Raw genomic sequence first — 22,344 nt, forward strand, 5'->3', positions numbered from 1 at the left:
AACGTCTCGGAACAACAGTCCAGTCTTCTTCTGCTTCGTCCTCGTCCTCACTTTCGTCGCTAGCGTCAGCATCCGCGGCTTGCGAAGACGGAACATCAGGTTGAGAAGAACCAGTGGAATCTTGATCATCAATCTGCGTAGCATCAGCAGTATCATCTCTAGGAAAATAAACTCCAGGATCATTGGAATGAATTCTGGACCAGTCAACATCTTCCTCAAAATTAGCAGATTGGGAAATCACAATTACATGTTTAGAGTCAATAAATTTGCTCCATTTTGAATTGTCATCAATACCCATAAATCTCAGTCTCTTTGCTGCTGGACTTCCTTTTCTTCTTTGAGCTAAGGGAATGTTCACCATAGCATATGAACCAAAAATATGGATGTTTTTAAGATCGGGCTTGTACCCATACAACATGAAGAAAGGAGTCTGATTTGTTACACTGCTCCAAGTACGGTTGACAATGTAATTTGCATATTTTATAGCTTCACCCCAGTATATCATATCAAGGTTGGCATCTTCTAGGAGACAACGCATCATGGTTTGCAGGACCCCTCTGTTGTGAGCCAGTGTGTAAGGAGCCGACGTCTGATGAAGAATTCCATTCTTACGCATCCAGTCCTGGAAACGCTGAGACATGAATTCAGCACCACGATCACTCTGGATTCTGGCGATGCGAACTTGGTGTTGGGTAGAAACAAGGGCTGCAAAGTCTTTAAAGATCTGAAAGGTCTCAGATTTTTCTTTCATAGGATATCCATATCCATATCTAGAGTAATTATCAACAATTGTTAGAAAATATTTTCTACCACCAAATGATGGCGGGAATGGACCAACTATGTCAGTGTGAACCAAATCAAAAATGCGTGTTGACAGGCGTGTAGCGCGTTTGGGAATGGCTGCTGCTTTGGATTTGGCCTTCTTGCATACAGCACAATCCCAAAACACCTTACACCCCTTTAGATCCAAACCTTTTGTGAACTCCGGCATCTTCCTAAGAACACGGAAACTGGCATGCCCCAATCTTCTATGCCATTTATGGATACACCTAGAATGCAAAGGTTTACCAGTTAGTGAATTTTCAACATTAACAGTTTTATGAGGAACCTCAGGCTTGCTCTGAGCAACCTGTTTACCAATTCTATTTTTGTTGGCTTTAGGAGCCTTTGGAGCAGCAACAGGAGCATCTCTCTCTGGGCCTGTGCTCTCCCTTTTTTGGAGTTTGTATACTTGCCTATGTTTGCGGTTTAGGCTTTGGCTTTAAGTAATAAACACCACCAATTAATATGGTTCCAGCAACAATATCTCCATCTTTAACTATGTAACTTGCATTTTCAAGGTGGTGAACCTGGAACTTTAATGCTCTAGACAAGTGACTCTGACTAAGCAAATTACTGGTTGCTGTTGGTATATAATAAACATCAGGAATGAATGCATCGAGCTCTTCAACATAAACAGTTCCTTTTCCTTTGACCTGACAAGGATGATTTGAAAAAGAATAAAGTTCACGTAGTTCAGGTTCAGGCTCGTGCATCTCTGTGAAAAGTTCCTTTCTGTAAGTAACATGCAACACTGCACCACTGTCCAAAGTCCACAGGAGTCGTCTGTCGTACTCTGGTTGAGGTTGTGGATCATTGGTTAAAGCCAATGTGGTGAGTGGACCTTGTGGATCACGCCGGGGACCACGACGACCTTGTCTTCCGCCTCTGCCTCTGCCTCTGGAGTCTGTTCCTCTGGGCTGGTACGTGATGGGAGCTGGAACTCGTTGGGGACAATCCCGGGTGGCATGTCCCACACGATCACAGATGTAGCATCTTGGCATCCTTGGAGCATAGGTCCTTCCTCGGAAGGGGCGCCTAGCTGGAGCTCTTGATGTGGGTGGTCCTCTCAAGTGTGACATGGCTAACATGAGTGCTTCTTCTTCAATTAAAAGTCTGCATACATTGTCCACTGTGCGTTGAGCAATAGGGACTTGGTTAATCTTTGTAATGGCATCTTTCCATTCATAGTTCAAAGAATTAATGATAATGCTGATCATTTGAATATCATCAATGTTATGGCCTCTTTCTCTTAATTCTTTTCTCAGTCCTTTCAGTTTGGTCAAATGTCCTCCAATTTGTTCACCAGGTTTCAATCTCGAACCATGGAATTGAGACATGAGCAAACATGAGGATTCAATTGAAACAGGCCTGTAGCAATTTTCCAATTGGGCCCAAATTTGTTGGGCTGTTGCATCAGGCAAAAATGTAACCTGCAGTTCAGTATCCATGGACATCAATAATGTTGTGCAAGCTTTAATTTCTAAGTCTCTTATTGCAGGGGACCATGGCTGAGCAGGGGGGTTAAAAACCATACAGTGAGTGCCTTCTCTACGAAGTAGCAATCCAATCTCACTGACCCAGGCCTTGTAATTCTGTCCTGACATCTTTAATTTTGACTCACCAGCCAGTGGAGCAACAGAAAATGCCTGGTGAGGAATGTGCATTTGGTATGCTGGCTGTGGAAGTAAAGGCACTTGTTGCGCTGGAGGTGGACCAGGAGCTGGCCCTGGTTGTACAGCTGGAGGCACGTGTGCATGCATTTGTGGTTGAGGCTGTTGCATTTGAGCTGCAATATTAGCATGACCTGCTGGAGACGCAGTCATTTGCCTTTGCTGCATTAAGCTTTGTTGTGTTCCATCTAAAAGGACACCAGCACCACCAGGGGGTGCTTGAGTTTGGGCCTGTGGAGACACTTGTAGCATTGCAGCCTGAATCTCTGAGTGAGTTAGAGACAGATTTAACAGAGTCTTCTGCAATAATTGTAATTGCTCTCTCAAATTGTGATGCATTTCAGCTTTCTCTAGTAAATTACTTTCGCCAGCAGATGGTGCTGCACCTTTAGTTTCGGGCAGCTCAGCTAATCTCTCTGCTGATGTGGCACTTATAATCTCATCAGTGAGAATTTCATGTGACGTGTGCACAGCTCTCCGTTCTGATTGGCCTGACACAAAATCCACCAGGGGGAGTGTCTTTGGCTCTGAAGAAGAAGGAGACAAAATGGCGCTTTTAGAGATTTTGAAGTCACGAGATTCTCCCTTATCTTGCTCAATCATAGATAAAGCCATTTTTGTTTGAGATAGCTTCTGTTCAAAAATTTCTATCTGGTCACGATAGTTTCTTATAGCTTGCTCTTTAGGAGTGACCCTGAAGGTTTGAGAGGGATAATAAAATGTTTCTCTCTCTGCGTAGGAGTAAAAAGGCTTTGCCGTTTGTGGAGAATCTGGCTCTGCACCAAGCATTACAAAATCAGAAGGCTCTGGGGCAACAGTTTGAGAGCTTGCATAATTAGAAGGGGGCGTTACTGACCTCAGTCGTAGTGCTTTGCCTTCAAAAGCAGCTCTGTCTTTATCTTCCTTCTGAATTCTTTGTAAGAGCATTTCATCTGTTTCTCCTCCTCCCACGGCTCCCACGGCTCTGAGTTTCATTTTGCTCTTTTTCTTCTTTTTCGGCATCTTAGCAGATAATTAGTTAGCATTCCTCGGTCGCAAAATAAATATCTGTCTAATTAGCCTAGAGGTCTTATCAAAGTAACGAGCAAGGAAAAAAGCCATAATTTCGACCATCCTCTGGCTACCAGATGTCAGGGCGCTGATAGGCAGCGGGCATGTTGCAGTGGCTCTGCAGTCGGTCGTAAGGGCAAACAACTGCTGTGGTGCTGCAACATTCGAACTTCGGGAAAGGGTCATAAGTACTTGTGGGGGGGAGGTTTCGTAACTTTGAACCATCACTAAGTGGAACTGTCGTAACTCAAGGACTACCTGCACTATATTTTTACAGGTAATCCCCCAGATACGAGGGTTCCTTCAGCGAATTTTCACCAGAATGAATTTATTCAGAAAGGGTACTTGCGTTAGAAATTCAAAACAGCAATGAAAAACAGGCCTCTGTAACCATGTGACTTGGATTCAGTCACTGCTGCAGCGGCCGCCATTTTTAACTCTGTGTCTTGCCTGTGCCGTCCAGCGTTACGATGCAATTTCTGGAAGCCGGCAGGATTTTTTTTGTCCCTGGTCACATGGCCAAACAAGATCCGGTGATTTTTGCAGCCAACCCCGGCACACAGTTTGTTTTTGGTTTTTTTGGTGCTGCACGGAGGATCTGCTGCCTGGGCTTGAGAATTAGAGTGTTAGAATTGCTCCTGTAAGTATTTTAAAATATTCTTTTTTGTTATTCTATAGTACAGTACTGTACTGTTTCTTTGTAAGCACTTTGGGAACTGCTCTTCTTTTTAAGCACTGTACTATACTTTGCAAACTACAGTATTGCGTTTGTAAGTACAGTTCTTTGTAAAGATAAAGTTTGTTTGCATTTGCTTTGAAACTGCTTGTAGAAATGCTAGACAGCATCTACACAAAGCATTATATAATGTTGTGTGCTGTATCTCTTCTCTAAACTGCTGTTTTTCAAATTTGCAAGCTATTTATGAGTTTTTGGATTTTGCCTGGAAAGGCTTGTGCTGATCAGGGCAGTGTTTTTTTAAAGAGGTTTTAAATCTAAATTGCCTCCAGAAGTTGTGGGTGCCCCATCACTGGAGGCTTTTAAGAAGAGACTGGATAGGCATTTATCAGAAATACTCTTGTGAGAGCAGTGGGTTGGACTAGATGACCTCAAGGTCCATTCTATCTCTGTTACTATTGCAAGCCAAGAGTTCTGTAAATCCCCATCTCTCTGTGCCTGGCTGGAGACTCTTAAGCTACCTGTAATTAGTGGCAGGTGTTTTTTTTTTTTTTAAAAAAAGCAACTGCAATAGGAGAGTTCTCTAAATTACGGCCCCACCCCCCTCTGGGCAGCTGTCTTAAGTCGCTTGAGCTGACCAGCAGCAAATGGGTTTTTTAAAAACTGCAAACGAACAGCTCTGCGAGCCTGCTTGGAGGCAATTTAGTTCCTCCTTTGGCTGTACCGGAAACAGCTGACTGGCAGAAGCAGAAACAGCTGATTAGTAGCTGGGTGGGAAGTAAGTCAGATCTTCATTCATTTAACGGACCATTTGATTCAATTAATGAATTTGATTTTAAAAATTTGTAAAATTGAGTCTGATTCATTTGTTGAATTTTTTGACTTACAAACCTAATGGGCAGGCTCCATTAGGTTCATACCTTGAGGACTAGCTGTATTCTCTTCAAAGAGAATGGCATCAATCAGACTTTTGAAGGAACAGAACCAGAAACATCAACAGGTAACTGCTATCATTCAAGACAAATGCAAGGGGACTACTACATGTAAAGATGTATTGCTTCAAGTTTCTATAAATTTTCAGGAATTCAGTAGACGACTTCCTGCTATCCTTTTCTGAAGGACACGATCACTCCTAAAAAAAACCCTTGCATTTTAGATTGAATTATTTTACAATCATAGCATGTCTTAAACAAACTAGAATAGGTTTATTTCTGGATTCTTACTTGTGACTGTGTTATTTGAGGCAGTCAGTGCAGTTAGTGTATTTACATCCCAGAGGAATATCTGTCTGTCCAGTCCAGCAGATGCTACTAGTTCTTTGTCTTTTGCATAGGCTAAAGCCTTCACATAATCCTAAAACAAAACATAGACATACAGAACTAAGTACCAGGATACTGATGTGGCATCACAATTATTATCTTACTGCATTTTTCTACTTTACCTTATGGGTTCGTAGGGTTGACATGCAAAACCCCTTATGTGCATTCCATACTTTAACAGTAGTATCAGATGAAGCAGATATCACTATAAAAATAAAATGGATTGTTTGTCTTGATGGCAAGTAACAAGAGAAATTTGTTTTACCACTAAAACACAGAATCACTACTAGTGATAACTGCTCAGAAATATATGCAAAAGCATATTCAAGAGCTAATTAATGGAAGCATGTCTTTGGAACTCTATCTCTGAAATTCAACATCTGATTTTTTTACATTAGTGTTGCTAATATCAGGGAAGCACTTCTGTTGTTTCAGATTCTTTTTTATTGGGTATTTCATTTTGTGATGCTTTATGACACTTGGCAACATTATTTTAAAATGTTTTTGCAGGTTTATTTTTCTAGTTTGTTAACATCACTTGAAAATGGCTTCCACTATGTTTGTGAAGTATATTAAAGGTTATATATTAAATGGAATTTTACATGACTGCTATAAATTAAAAAGGGGCCTATGAATGCAAGGTGAAAGATTATGGAAATACCAAGCACTGAGATACCTGACCCACGTCATTCTGTTACATCATATAGTATTCAAAAGGTTACTTACAAGTTTTGCCATTGCAACAAAGTACAGTATCATTCACCCAATCTGTATGATGTTCCATTGATGCTATATAGGGGTCTTGCTGGAATTAAAAACAATATTTTGAGTTCTAATCCTGTGTCATAAGAATTCTCTTGAGACTGTTATGACAAGAGGCAACTTCATCTACACTGTGTGCACAATTATTAGGCAAGTTGTATTTTGGAGGATTAATTTTATTATCAAACAACTACTGCTTGATCAATCCAAAATGTTAATAAACTTCAAACCTGAATATTTCAGAAAGTAAAAGTGAAGTGTTGACTTTCTTAGAAGAATATCTATGTGTGCACAATTATTGGGCAACTATTAGTGTGCAGAATTATTATGCAACTAAATGAAAAATGAACATTTGCCCATCTCACTTGTTTATTTGCATCTGTGAGAATAAACAACAAACTCAAAATGTACAAATAAACATTTTAAAAAAATCAGTGACCAATATAACCACCCTTCTTTTCAATAAGAGTCATAAATAAGCCTTCCATTCATGGAGTCAGTCAGTTTCTTGATCTGTTGACGATCAACTTTTTGTGCAGTAGTAACCACAGCCTCCCAGACACTGTTCAGAGAGGTATACTGTTTTCCTTCACCATAAATCTCTCATTTAAGAAAGGCCCACAAGTTCCCAATAGGGTGTAGGTCAGGTGAGGAAGGGGGGCATGTCATTATTCTTTAATCTTTAAAGCCTTTACTGGCTAGCCACACAGTGGAGTACTTCGATGCATGCGATGGAGCATTGTCCTGCATAAATATCATGGTCTTCTTGAAAGATGCAGACTTTTTCTTGTACCACTGCTTGAAGAAAGTGTCTTCTAAAAACTGGCAGTAGGTTTGGGAGTTGATTTTGAGTCCATCTTCAACCTGAAAAATTCCAACTAAGTCATCTTTAATAATACCAGCCCATACCAGTACCCCACCTCCACCTTGCTGGCATCTGAGTCGAAGTGGAGCTCTGTGCCCGTTACTGATCCAGCCACGGGCCCATCCATCTGGTCCTCATCTCATCAGTCCATAAAACCTTTGAAAAATCTGTCTTCAGGTATTTCTTGGCCCAGTCTTGTCGTTTCAACTTATGTGTCTTGTTCAGTGGTGGTCGGGTTTCAGCCTTCCTTACTTTGGCCATGTCTCTGAGCACTGAACACCTTGTACTTCTGGGCACTCCAGGTAGGTTGCAGTTCTGGAATATGACAGCACTGGAGGATAATGGATTCCTGGTAGCTTCACATTTGATTCTTCTCACATCTTTGGCAGTTAATGCGTGTCTTTTTTTCTCAACACATTTCTTGTGACCCTGTTGCCTATTTGCAACTAAACGTTTGATGGTTCTGTGATCACACCCCAATATCTTAGCAATTTCAAGAGTGCTGCATCCCTCTGAAAGACTTTTTACAATTTTTGACTTTTCAGAATCAGTTAAATCTCTTTTTTGGCCCATTTTGCCTGAGGAAAAGCAGCTGCCTAATAATTATGCACACCTTGATATAAGGTGTGGATCTCCTTAGGCCACACCCTCCCTCATTACACAAATACACATCACCTGATATGCTTATATCCAATAAGCATTCAAGTTTATACAGCTTGGAGGTGGAAAATATGCATAAAAATGATATGGTCAAAATACTCACTTGCCTAATGATTGTGCACAAAGTGTATATTTCAGAACTATGTTAGCAGTCAGTGCATCATTTGCCAACAAGTTCAGGATCCAGTTTAATTATTTCAGCTACATTTTAATCCAAGAAAATACAAAATTGTGATTATTTGAAGAACTTTTCCTGCCAAGTGAGATCTTTATTGTTTGTCAGCCCTATGATCCATCTGCACCTTTTCTGGTCCACCCTTTATGAATCTGCTTACTAACTACAAAATAGCAGAAGATATGATCACATACCACCCATGTAAGTGGATTAATAATTTGGAGCCATGTTGGGAGCCAAATCTGGCTGAAAAAAGGAGGACATACAATGATATTGTGTTTCAGTGTAACTTCGGTTGGCGTTACTCAGTGGACTGAGGCTAAGTTATGATTAAATGATGTTTACGTAACATCCCCAGACTAAAATTTGCTGTTCTTTTACTAGACCAGACATCTGAAAATCTGAGAAGTCCTTAAACTAAAAAAAAAAAAATACTCAAATGTAAGAAAAAGTGTTTGTAACGCTTGCAGATACAACTCAAAGGCTATTCTTTAATAATGTAAACAATTTTCACTGGCTGATTTCACTATATGCCTAACAGTGAAAACATATTTGTAAAGTACATTCCATGCTTAGTTTACCTTGTGTTGGTTTACACTCCATATTCTGATGATCGAATCTCGACCTGCAGTAAAAAGTCTGTTCAATGCTGGATCCAGCTGTAGTGCATTTACCCCATTGCGATTGTATTTCTCCACCTCATCTCTAATTACATAAGAAACCTAAAATATTTGACATAAATCCAACAGAAGCATTAAGGAACTATAAGCAGAAGCTTCATTCTGTTCAAGCTATTCATGTTTGACAATATCTCCCCTTCATTAAAAAAAATGAATTCCTAAACTACTGATGTCTCATATTAGGAATGTACAAAACTCACACATTCAGGAATGGAGTACTCCAGATAATTTGGGAATGTTCCATTCCCCTTTGAACATGCTTAATCTTCTCAGCATGGTCCAGCAGGGAAACAAAATAACAAAGTGAAATTTGGCCATTTCAAGCTGTATTGTTTCAAGTGTTCCAGTTTGTTCCAAGCACAGAAACTGAAGTTTTGTTTTATAACTTGGCCTTGATTTTTTTTTTAAACCTAGAATAGACAGTACACCAGCAGGAACAATAATTAAGAAGCACCTTCCAGGTTGTAATGGGGTAAATGAGCCGCGGTGGCGCAGTGGTTAGAGTGCAGTACTGCAGGCTACTTCTGCTGATCACCGGCTGCCAGCAGTTTGGCAGATCGAATCTCACCAGGCTCAAGGTTGACTCAGCCTTCCATCCTTCCGAGGTCGGTAAAATGAGGACCCAGATTGTTGGAGGCCATAGGCTGACTCTGTAAACCACTTAGAGAGGGCTGTAAAGCACTATGAAGTCTATATAAGTCTAAGTGCTATTGCTATTGCTATTGTGCATCTATGATAAATGCCCATGCCAAATTTATTCTAAATAAAAAGGCCCATGGTGTTTCATGAAGCCCACTTGATCCACAGATGGTTTAATGATGGGAGAATCTTCACCTGCTTGAAATGGAACCTCTAACAGCTTTTATTGCCCACATGCGTTTTTGACCTAAACTTCTCACATTGTAACAGGTGTACAATCTCTGGAAAACAACTCGCTGTAACACAGAGGATCTGCTCCTACACACCCCATCTTACCCCTCTTTTAATCCATGTTTTCATGCTAATTCCCAAACTACAGTAGTGGCCAAAATTGTGGAAACCTTTTGGGAAAAGTCTATTTTCTAAAAGTAGCTAATACCACCACTTTTTTTTGGAGTAATACCATAAAATTATATATCAATAGAAAGATAATTTAATCAAGAATGTAATGCAATAACTTTTATGAATGATTTGCTATTATAATAGCAGTTACAGTATAAAGAAGAAAAGTGAAACACGTAGAAAAAACGAGATATACAAACATTATCACATCAGTTAATACTTAGTTGGGTAACCTTTAGCATGAATTACGGCCTTACAACGTCTTCCCATGGAGTGAACCAAGTCTTTTAGTTCTGCAGCTGTTATAATGTGAGACCAAGATTGAATGATTGCTTCTATTAACTGGGTTTTATTGCTGGGTTGCTTCTGACTAACAAGTTTCTTTAGTCGGCTCCATAGATTTTCAATTGGGTTAAGGTCTGGTCTATTCCCAGGCCATTCCAGCAGTGGAATATGATTATCTTGAAACTCCACCCCAAAAAAAGTGGTGTTATTAGCCATCAAACCTCAAAAATACACTTTTCCCAAAAGGTTTCCACAATTTTGGCCACTACTGTATAATTAGCATTCCTTGTTCACAAAGGAATTTCAGTTCACACTGGGCTTTAGAGAACTCATCATTTTTTAAAAATAAAAAGACTTCTACAAATACTGGGATGTTTGTCCCATTCCCAGTCTACATATACAGGTCCCTTGTGTGGGTACAGTGTGGTCTTATTACATGACAGCACTGAGTTCATTAATGTCTATAATAACTAAAAGAAATGAGATATTTCACAATTTCACCTGATTTCTTAAATCTGAGACCTGATAGATATAGCTATTTTGTTTTGTAGATATAATTATGAACACAATAGTATATTGCATAATATGGAGACAAGCTATTAGTCCGATTTCTTTGTGTTCTGAGAACAAAATCAGCATGTCAAAAAGTGTCCTCTTGGTGACAGGAAGCTAATGGATATAGAAAAGAACTGGAGTAACACTTTCTGTCCAATGAACTAGTTTAAGTAGTGAATTAAATGAACTAGAAACTGAGGGCACTCTCAAATAGGGCATAATACAATGGTGCAGTTATTATTTCTACACCTATTATTCCTGCAATGTATTGCAGGAATAATAGCAGGGGTGAAATGCTCCCGGTTCGGACCGGATCGCCCGATCTGGTAGCGATGGCAGCGGGTGGTTCAGAGAACCAGTAGCAAAAATCCCTGCCCCCCCATGCCCAGCTGAGCTGCGTGATCATCAGAGGCTTTTTTTTTTTACTTGTAAAAGCATTTTTTCTACAACCTCTTCTGCTGAAGAGGTTGTAGGAAAAAAAAAATGCCTTTAAAAGCCTCTGGCGATCCCAGCTGAGTTACTTGATCGTCAGAGGCTTCTAAAAGCATTTTTTTCTGCAACCTCTTAAGGTTGTAGAAAAAATGCTTTTAAAAGTAAAAAAAAAAAAGTTGGCCACGCCCACCCAGTCACATTACCCCCCACCAAGCCACGCCCACAGAACTGGTAGTAACAAATTTTAGATGTAAAAACTAGAAGCAGTTCCTTTCATTTTGTCTTCTGCTCAGACCAGTTTCTTTCTTCAACATATTCTAGACTTATTAGGCTGTCCTCACTAGAGTGCATGGGGAGAGGACATTTTTTTTTAATTTTTATTGACATAACACAAAACATAAATATACATACATACAAACAAACATACTATACATAAACAAACTAAACATTAAAATCAAGTATAATACCTGAACTTTGATAGTAGAGTTATCACGGTAATTAAATATTTGTATATCTAAATATGTATATCTTTCATTATATAACGATATTTATTTGACGATATGCAATTCCATTTCCTCATTTTTGTGTTCTTGGGTGGTATTCCCTTATTTTACCTTCTTTTTCTCTAGCGAATCATACCATTTGTGCCAAATTAAATAGTAGTCTGTGTCTTCCTTTTCCTGTATTTCCTTTGTCAGTCTGTCCATCTCCGCGCATTCCATTATTTTTTGTATTATCCGCTCCTCTGATGGCGTGTCTTCCAGTTTCCATGTTTGTGCGAAAGTGATTCTAACTGCTGTCAAAATGTGTATTATCAGGTATTTTATTTCTTTTTTGTAGTCTTTTGTCAGTATTCCTAGTAGATATGTTTCTGGTCAAAGTGGCACTTTCTGGGAGGTAATTTCTTCCAGTTGTTTTTGGATTGTTTTCCAGAATGTTTTCACCTTTGGGCATGCCCACCACATGTGGTAATAGGTTCCCTTATGAGTTTTACATTTCCAGCTGTTTTGAGTGTTATTTGGGAACATCTTTGCCAGACGTGCGGGGGGGAGATGCCACCTATAATACATCTTGTATGTATTTCTTTGTAAGGTACAGACATTGTCAATTTTATATTTACTTTCCACAATTTCTCCCAATTTTCCAATTTGATATTGTATCCGAAATTTTTGGCCCACGTGATCATATTTTCCTTCACTACTTCTTCCTCCAATTTGTATTTTAATAAGTAGTTATATACCTTTGTTATTAATTTATCATCAGATTGCAGTATAATTTTATCTAATTCATTCCATTCCTTTTGAATTCCAAATTTTTTCATATCCATTTTGTGTCTTGATTTCACCTGCAAATAGGGCCACCAATCTATGTCTGTACCTTGCTGTCTCAGTTCCTCTCTTGTTTTCATTTCCCCTTCTGTATTCAACAATTCATCGTAGGTTTTCATTTTATCAATGTCCATTGTATTCGGATAAATTTGAGCCTCCATAGTTGATATCCATCTTGGAATTTGGTCATAGTGTTTTCGCCTTATTTCCATCCAAATTGTCGCTAATGAGTGTCTAATATAATATTTCCTAAAGTGTTCATGTTGCCTGGGTTCTTCCTCCCATAAGAATGCATGCCAGCCTTTCCACAGGTCAAATCCTTCTAATGCTAATGTGCGTTTATTTTTAAGTGTGATCCAGTCTTTTATCCAAGTTAATGCTGCAGCAGTGTAGTATGTTTGCCAGTCCGGAAGTCCTAGACCGCCCCTCTCTCTGGTGTCTTGCAAATGCTTCAATTTGATCCTTGCTCTCTTTCCTTGCCAGATGTATTTTAGAGTCATTTTATCCAGATCTTTAAAGTATGATTTCCCTGGATTTATCGGTATTACTCTAAATAAATATAGTAATTTTGGTAGAACTGTCATTTTAATCAAGGCAATTTTGCCTAAAAATGATAATCTCAATTTGCTCCATACATCTAGGTCCTTTTGAATTTGTTTAGCCAATTTATTATAATTGTCTTCTTTGAGGGTTGATGCCTTGTTGGTGAGCCATATGCCTAAATATTTTATTTTAGTTGTTATTTGTATTTCTAACACATCTTCCAATTCTTTCTCCTGTGTTTTCGTCAAATTTTTAGTTAGTAGTTTTGTTTTTTGTCTGTTGATTTTCAATCCAGCCACTTCACCATATTGTTCTATCTTCTTCAATAATTCCATTCCTGATTGTTTTGGTCGTTCTAAAATAAATACTACGTCGTCGGCGAATGCTTGTAATTTGTACTCCTGGTTTTTTATTTTCGTTCCTTTTATGTCATTATTGTTCCTAATTTCATTCAACAGAGTTTCTAGTGCCAATATAAATAATATAGGAGATAAAGGACATCCTTGTCTTACTCCCTTCAATATTTCGAATTGGTCCGTTGTCTCACCATTTATCCATACTTTCGCTGTTTGGTTGGAGTATATTGTTGTTGTTTTTTATTGAAAAAGTTTTTCAAATACAAATTTTTCCTCCTTTTCCCCCCCCCTCCTCCCTAACCCCCCCTCGCCCTCCCCTTCCCCTGTGGCTTCTTCAAAGTAAAACCCAAATTCATAACAGATTATATAATACTTTACCATCCCCATGCTCCATCCCCCATATGCTGACCCTTTCTTTCTAATATTATTATATCCCCCTTATACTATACATTTCATACTATAACATTATATAATGACTCCTAATTTAGCATATTATTATATTCCCCAATTTAACAATTTCTACTCATATTCTACTCTTTTTCTCCTCCCCCATACATATATCTCTTAAGTCAAATCTTTTTTGTATATTAATATGACATTTCAAAGCAACCTTCCACTATAAAACTATATAATAAATCCTAGTTTAACATTTATTCAACTCATAGTCTACCCGTTTCCTCCACCCCCATAAATATATCTCTTAACTCAAATCTTTTACATATATTCATATCTAAACATAATATCCCTTTTCTTCAACTAAACAATCAATAAGCTAACCTATCTCCACCCACTTTCATACAGGACTACCATACATAATAGTTCTTAATATCTTCATTCTTCTGCCCACACCACTAAGAAGTATTCCCTTATATAAATAAAATCCTCAAATGACTTTAAGCTTGTAATCCATATAATATCTTCTGTAGTGTCTTTCAGCTGGATTGTTAACTCCATCACCCATATTAGGGTAACATCATATCCTAATTCCAACAGCATGTTCGGTATCTTCAATTACCATCTGCCCCCATCAACAATAGATGTCTTGATATATAATAAACAACCACCCGAGTGACTTTATGTTTGTAATCCATATAGTGTCTATAGTAGTGTCTTTCATCTAAATTATTAATTCCAACCAACGTAATAGGGTAACAACCAGATCTTCTGCGTGCCCCAATCCCATAACTCTCTTGCCTTGTAGCTCAGCATAAATGTAATACATTTATCAAAGAATCCAAAATAGATAATTCCAATCCATTCAGTTTAAGGCCCTTTTCACATCCCAAAAGTACAGCACTGCAGAGGTCTGTCACTGTCCTCAGGATAATATAAATCAATACTTTGCCTCAGCTATCTTGTCATATATTCAATCATCTCTTAGATAACTGGCATTGCACTGTTGTTTAGTTTAAAAGTTTTTGTTTTTGTAAGACCTGCTTCTTCTTTTCTTGACTTTTTGTGGGTTAGATCTCCATCCTGATTTTCTTTCTATAAATTGTGTATCAACTATTTGGTTTTCATGATGATCTATAACTTGATCTTGTTGGTTTTGCTTTTGTGGCTTAAGTCTCCATTCTGGTTTCTTTTCTATGGGTTGTATGTCGACTGATTGATTTCTATGCTGGTCTGAAAATTGATAAATCATCCCATTAGAATCCAAAGCCGCCTCTCTTGTATTTATAAATAGTCCAGCTGTAACCTCTGAAGGAGAATCCAGAAGCAACTCATCTACAAAGTCCTCTGTGACTTGTTGTTTTTCCATTACTTCCATCTCCTTCTGCTTATCCTGAATTTCTATCTCTTGTTGATTTTGCTTTTCTTTATTCCACTCATGTATTATACATGAAGATGTTGAACCCATTTTAAGAACCTTATAGTAAAATTCTTCCGCTTTTTCAACAATATTTAGTTGGTATCTTTCTCCTTGGTATCTCAATATTATACCAACTGGGACATCCCACCTAAATGAGATGTTTTGTTTCTTTAGCTCAGTCACCAAAAATCCGAATTTCTTTCTATCTTTTAATATCTTGGGCGGCAACTCTTTATATATCCAGATCTTTCTTCCATGCAGTTGTAGAGTGGAATTAAAAGATTTTTGCACAATATCATTTCTTATTTCTTTATCTGTAAAATAGATCACATCTCTAGGCAATTGCCTTTGCTTTGCAATCCAAGAATTTACTCTATAGGCCTTGTCGATCTTACAAGATACCTCCTCTGGATGAATCTTTAAAATCCCGGCCAGAACTTCAGCAGATATTTTTCTTAAATCATCTCTATTATTTTCCTGTAACCCTCTCATTCTAACCGCAAATTCTGTGAGCCTGTATTGCATCATTGTAACTTCTTTTTCAATCCCTTGTTTTATATTTTCTGCATTGTAAGTCTCGTGATCAGCTTCCTTTTTAGACTTTACTTCAGAGCTATTGTCTTGAATATTTATCAAATCATTTTCCATTCTTTGTATTTTATTGTTCAAATTATAAATCTTATCATCAACTTCCTCCATTTTAGACTCTAATAACTTGATATTTGTATCCATCTTTATAACTATTTCTGAGAAAGCATTAGTCACTGTTACAATCTTTCGTTGTAAGTTATCATACTTTAATTGTATGAGTTCTTTAATTTCCTGCTTAAATTTTTCCAAACTCTGGTTCACAATCTCGTCATGTCTTGCCATTTCCTTCAAAACAAATTCTTTTAAATTAAAACCATTCTTCTGAGTCTGTAAACTCGAAGCTTGTTCACATAATTGTAAATGGGGGAACCCCTCCCCCCGCTGCTTGTTTGTCTGGCTGTTAATTTTAACGCCATCCTGCCACACAGATAAACTCTTTTTAAAGAAAGAGGACTTCTCTCCAAACAAGATCAATATCAAATCTCCAAGAAAAAAAGAAACTTAGAATAGAAATTTTTCTTTTCTCTATTCTTGACAGCACTGTTTGCTCCGCTACTTTGTAACTTGTTATGGAAGGACTTTCACTTTTGGCTACTTCTCAAGCCTCAGCGGTCGCCATTTTAAGCTTTTTTTTTTCCTTCACTTAGAAACGCTTGTAAAATCGTTAAAAATACTTGCAATTTGGGGTCCCAGGTCCAGATCTCGTCCTTTTTAATTAAGCAATCTGTTGTTTTTCGTTGAAAGGTTTGATCTCGTCGCCTGGCTCTGCAAAAGGCAGAGGTCTCCCGAAGCCCGGAGCGGCGGCGAAGGAAATAGGGAGCCTCATCCTGCTTCGTCCCAAGAGTAAAAGAAAAACTCTGGGGACTTCGCAGAGGGCTCTACCTGCCCTCGCCTGCTCTATCTCACATTTCCTTATGGAAATGGAGTTTTTCGAGCCGCCTTTCAGTTGTAAAGGCGGCTCTTTACGGGCGACGGGGCTGGCGGTCCCTAGGGACCATCTGACAGCGACGGAAGTCAAACCGGAAGCCTATTGTTTTGATCATATTTAGAAATTTGTCACCAATTCTCATTTTTTCTAATTGTAATATTAAAAATGTCCAACTGAGGTTGTCAAACGCCTTTTGCGCATCAAGGAAGAGCAAGGCCATTTGTTCATTCGATTTCTGTTCGTAATATTCCAGGATATTAATTATTGTCCTTGTGTTATTTTTGATCTGTCTGTTTGGGATGAATCCGTTTTGATCTGGGTGAATATAGTCCGCAATAAAATTCTTCATTCTTTGTGACATTATTGACATAAGTAATTTATAATCCACATTCAAAAGCGATATGGGTCTGTAGTTTTTGATTTGAGTTGGGTCTGAGTCTTCTTTATGTATCAGTGTAATAATTGTCTCTGTCCATGATGTAGGTATCTTAGCTTCTGAAATTGCTTCATTCAGGACCTGTAATAGGATGTTGTCTATTGACTGATGTTCTGATTTGTAGAATTCTGCCAGGATGCCATCTGGACCTGGTGTGTTATTGTTGTTCTGTTTCTTCTTTGCGGGGAGAGGACATTTTTTAAAAACAATGCTTGCTGTACTTCTGCAAACTTAGCCATTTCCTCAAGCATGCTGATCACTGATTCTACATCATGAACGCTTTAATTTCCTCACTGATCATAGGGTTGGATTTGAATGCCTAATCTGCCCTATCCAACTGTAATTACACTGATTAATAGCCTTACTTTTGGCAATATTTCTATTAGCATTCATTCCTCTGGTCCTCTAGGCAGAGTGATATACATAATTAAAAGCATCCCTATATGGAAAGCTAGAAAGAAAAGCCTAAAGCTCAAAAAAAATCTGAGAATTACAATTATACAGTGGATGTAAAAAGTCTACACACCCCTGTTAAAATACCAGGTTTTTGAGATGTAAAAAAATCAGATCAAAATACAGATTTCCCCCCCTTTAATATAACATATAAGCTGTACAAATCCACTGAAAAACCAACTGAAATCTTTTAGGGGGAAATAAAAATAAAAAACTTACAATAATGTAGCTGCATAAGTGTGCACACCCTCTTATAAGTAGGGATGTGGCTGTGTTCAGAATTGACCAATCACAGTCAAAGGTTTCTTCTGTCCAGTTAATTCCAACTCTAGGGGGCGGTACTCAGCTCTGTTTCTTAGCTGAGGGAGCCAGTGTTGTCCAAAGACATTTCCATGGTCATGTGGCAAGCATGACTATACACTGAGGCACATGGAACACTGTTACATTCTCACCGAAGTGGCACCTATTTATCTACTCACATTTGCATGCTTTTGAACTGCTAGGTGGGCAGGAGAATCACAGTCAAACTGACATTAAATACCATAGTAGTCAGTACACACCTGCCATTAGTTAAAGTAACTCTAATCAAGCCCATATAAAGTTCAGGTGTTCTAGCAAAATTCTTTTGACATTTACTCAGTTGCCTCTTACAGCAAAAGCTATGGTCTGCAAAGAGCTTACAAAGCATCAAAGTGATCTCATTGTTGGAATGTATCAGTCAGGAGAAGGGTACAAAAAATTTCCAAGGCATTGGATATAACATGGTACACAGTGAAGACAATCATCAACAAGTAGAGAAAATATGGCACACGGTGACATTACCAAGAACTGGATGTACCTCCAGGATGGACAATGGACAATAGGAAAAGCTAATAACTGTGGCACGCAGAGGCCTTTCTGTGGGCACACAAGCTGTCGCCTCAGCTCAGCTCCACCGCACATGCGCGCGCACCTCCTGCCAGCCAGCTGATTTTTGGCTGTCTGCTGCACATGTGCAGGGGGCGGGGCACATATGCGGGAGATGTGCGAGCATGTGTGGGGGTGGGGGGAGTGCACACATTGCATTATGGGTTATAAGTGCAGGGAGGCCTACTAGGCCCAAAACGGGGCGCGGGGGGGTACAGTGTGTCCCCCCCGCGGCCCACTTTTGCTCACAGGAGGCTGCAGGGAGACCTACTAGGGTCAAAACGGGGTGCGAGGGGAGCACAGGGGGTCCACGCGCGCATGTGCAAGGGGGCGGGGCACGCAGGGGGTCACGCCCGCATTGCATTATTGGTGGGGGCGGGTGCATGCGCTGTCACATGCGCACACTACAAAAAGGTTAGCCATCAGTGCTCTAGTCTAAGACAATCAGTTAAACAGCATTAGGAGTGGTTTAGGATAGTGCCTGCAGAAGTGGAAAGCTAGAGTTACTGAGCCTCTAAGAGAGATGGGCAGGATATAAGTTTAATAAATAAACTTTGGTCACATTTTGTTCAGGCCATTAGTGAGAGAGAAACCTATTCCAAGTTCATCATATCCCTGCCACAGATTTCAATGGGATTATTTTTTCACTCTTTTTCAGCAAACTTCTCAACTCACTAAAACACAAAGTAGTATACTTCAACAAGACCCAAGACTGTCGGTGTAGACACCTTATCAATATTACACTTTTTTATCTTCTGTAAGGTAGGCTACGCTAAAAAGCGGAATAACACCAAGTCCCTCACAGGTTCACGGCGGAATGGAGATTTCAAGCAAGCCCTTGAAACTTTTTCCCAGTCCCACCCCATCTCATATTATATTAGACCTGTGAAATTATGTATTAATTTGAATTTTAGCCGCCCAACTCCAATGGACTCTAGGCAGTGAAATGACCCACCCAATTCGGATGTGAAAGGTCTTCGGAGTTGCTTTATTTTGTTCATTTAGTTTGGGCCGAGGGAAAGCGATTTGCCGGGGGGAAAAGCCACCATCCATCTCTTATACCCTGGCAACACAACATGGTAGAAAACTTTACGCCTCCAAGCAGCACAAAACGCCGACCCGCCTTCAACCTCCCCCAACGTGACACCCTCCGGACCTAGGCACACGGAGCCGAGAGATGATACAAGGCGAAGCCCCACAGATGAGGGAGACAAGGTGAAGAAGGCTGGCTGCAATCGGGGCCATCCCGCCCTTGGCCCCTTGCTCTACCCGCCAAATCATCACGCCGCTCGCTCTTTTGTCTCCTCACGCAGCGTAACTGGACCACCACGATCCTCACGCGCCTCCCCAGCCGTCGCTTCAGTTTCGCCCTCCCGACCAAAGGCCCTTTTCGCCTCCTTCACCTGCACTTTCCGCCGCCCCGCCGTCGTCTGTCGGTGATGAGCAGCCATCTTACATGTTGACACTGTCATGACCGAGAAGCTTAAACCGACTGGAAGTCCCACCTCTAGAGGCGGGGACTGCTGTGTCATCTTCTTTAAAACTCAGGCACAGAGGCGTGATGGCGTGGAAAATGGGTTTTTAATGTGTGGGTGTGTTTTGCACGGTTGCTAGAGCAGCGGTTGTGCCAAAGGTGTTTTTCCAAAAGGCAACTGGACTTTCTTGGGGTTTTGTTTCTTTGAATACGTTTTGCTTCTCATCCAAGAAGCTTCTCAGCTTTTGGAACAGCACCTTTGAGATAACCATGACCAGGATGACTGAGAATTTCTACAGACATATAACAGCGGTTATTGTGAAGCCGCGTTTGAGATTTTTTTTTGTCACGCAAGATTTGGACAGGACGTTATCGGCTGCAGCAGGCGGGCATATTCAACCCCGCAGGCATCACAAGTTAGCATAAGCTAAACTAACAGAACTGCATGCTGTGTCTGTGTGTTGGTTCTGGTCATCAATAAACAGAGTCTTTCCAATCAGCATGTTATTTCCAGCGTCTTGTAGGAAGTTAGCACCCACCCCTTTCCTGGAAGAGTGAAATATTTTAGGAAATATGAAAAAGGCAGAATATTATATTTCCCTGGATGAGAAATATTAGAAGCATATTTTACAGACAAAGCAGCTCCCACCTTCCTGCCCCCCACCCTTTGTCAATGGGCCATTAAGGCCTGGGCCAGTCTATTCTACATAACAAAGATCTGCCTCCTTCAGGCAGAGCCATAGTAGGAATTACCAAAGATGGGATTAGCCCTCTACACAATAGCAGCAGAAACTCACCACATGTGACCTGGGAAGCACATGTGACCATCAGCCAGCAAGGCCCCCACCCCCTGGGAGTCTGACAACCAATCAGGATACTCTTTTGGGGCCCCAAGAAATGCAGAGCCAGAGAGAGCATAAAAACCCGAGGATTTACTGTATCTGCCCCTTTTCTGTTCAGGAACTCAAGCCATGTGATCCTGTCCACCATTAAACCATCTTTCCAAGCAGTCTCCATGTTTCCAGTGTCTGTTTTCCCCACTTGGAGCAGAACCCAGAAGGATGTTTCTTCCAACAGTCTTTATCCCCGCTTGGAACTGAACCAGATGGATTTCCCTTCCAACACCGGCTCCCCTTGATCGGAGAACTGAGTATATAGCTCTCATCTTTCTTTGTTACTGCGTCCGTGTGATTTATTTCTAGGATCTTACCCAATAACTCCAAACACAGGATGCAGTGAATCAATTCTCTTTATTGATCAATGTTTCTATTACAGGTATTTGGCTGGAAGCGACCTCTGGATGCCTGGACCATGTCTTAAGTACCTGGGAGGCGGAGCTGAGGTAAGGAGGGGTCAGGGGAGGATCTAGGTGGATGAGGTGTTAACCCTTATCATGCCTGGGGATGGACAACGGTGGGCATTTATACACAACAGTCCGTAGTGTATCCTTACATCGGGGTCTGCAACCTTAAACACTCAAGAGCCATTTGGACCCGTTTGCCACAAAAAAAAACACTGGGAGCCACAAAACCTGGGTGGGCGTGGCCAACTCGATGTCACTCACTCCCATCCAGTCACATGACCCGCCCCTAGCCACGTCTACCCAGCAGGTCATTAGGGCAGAGAACCGGTTGTTAAAAATACCACACCAGGAACCACAAAACCCTTCTCTCTCTCTCTCTTGCTCCCCTCTTTCCCTCTCTCACCCCACTCTCTCTCTCTGTATCTCTCTGTCTCTCCCCCTCTCTATCTCCCCCTCCCTCTCTTCCCCCTCTCTGTATCTGTCAAGTATTTGCAAGCCATTGGCACATATATCATACAGACACTAGTGGAGGCAGAAAGTGCCCCCACCCCTATGTGGAGAGGAGGGGCTTACACTGAGTATAAAACCCACTCTAACCTTTCCACCTTGCTCTCTTTTTACGTTTGTTCTCCAGGAGACATGATCTTTGATAGGGGTAGTCACACACGCTGTGTGCCCCCTATCCTAATGGATATTAAGACAGCCTTTGTATATAGTTAATATGTTTTGTTATATGAATAAATACACTTATCACAGTTATTCATGCATCTGCCTTTGGACTCTTCTATGCTCCTGGGTGTTTCTACGATCCCAATTTCCACAGAATGGTAGCAGAGGGAATGGTAGCAGAACTCCACTCCAGGAGCTGTTGAAAAGGCAAGATGCCCTCCAAAATAACCTGTGAGAGAAGCTCCCCTGTTGTGACCAGAGGCCTTCAACGGAGGAGAACTTCACAGCAGCCCCAGTCTGAATCAACGATGGAAAACATTGAAGGGGGTTTCCATCCAGCTACACCCTGGCAGCCAGAGGCCACCCAGATGCAGCAAGAGATCCCAGGGGCTGAGCCAGGCAATGTTGGAGAAGGCTTCTTCAGCACTGACGAAGAGGGGGCAGAAGGACCAGATGAAAGCCTGGACAGGCAAGTGGCTGAGATGTCAGAAGAGGAGTGCAGAGCAGCGCTCGCCTGCCTCCTGAAGACAAGGGCAGCAGCCAGAAAGAGGC

The 22,344-nt window shown here is 40.5% G+C and overlaps 1 protein-coding gene across 1 annotated transcript in view; it reads right to left on the reverse strand.

The window, feature by feature from the left end:
• WDR48 (WD repeat domain 48) overlaps positions 1 to 19,767 on the reverse strand; it is an 81,451-nt gene extending 61,684 nt beyond the window's left edge. Inside the window, exons 1-5 of the mRNA XM_070944360.1 lie at positions 19,750 to 19,767; positions 8,581 to 8,721; positions 6,264 to 6,342; positions 5,660 to 5,742; positions 5,442 to 5,571 (exon numbers count right to left, since the gene is read on the reverse strand). Of these exons, the coding sequence (XP_070800461.1) occupies positions 5,442 to 5,571; positions 5,660 to 5,742; positions 6,264 to 6,321 (271 nt within the window). The 5' untranslated portion in view covers positions 6,322 to 6,342; positions 8,581 to 8,721; positions 19,750 to 19,767. The remainder of the gene's footprint in view (positions 1 to 5,441; positions 5,572 to 5,659; positions 5,743 to 6,263; positions 6,343 to 8,580; positions 8,722 to 19,749) is intronic.
• Between the last annotated feature and the right edge of the window lie 2,577 nt (positions 19,768 to 22,344).

Source organism: Pituophis catenifer, unplaced genomic scaffold, assembly GCF_029215685.1.
Source record: "Pituophis catenifer annectens isolate HBS135680 unplaced genomic scaffold, rPitCat1.0.hap2 SCAF_5, whole genome shotgun sequence".
NCBI classification, from domain to species: Eukaryota; Metazoa; Chordata; class Lepidosauria; order Squamata; family Colubridae; genus Pituophis; species Pituophis catenifer.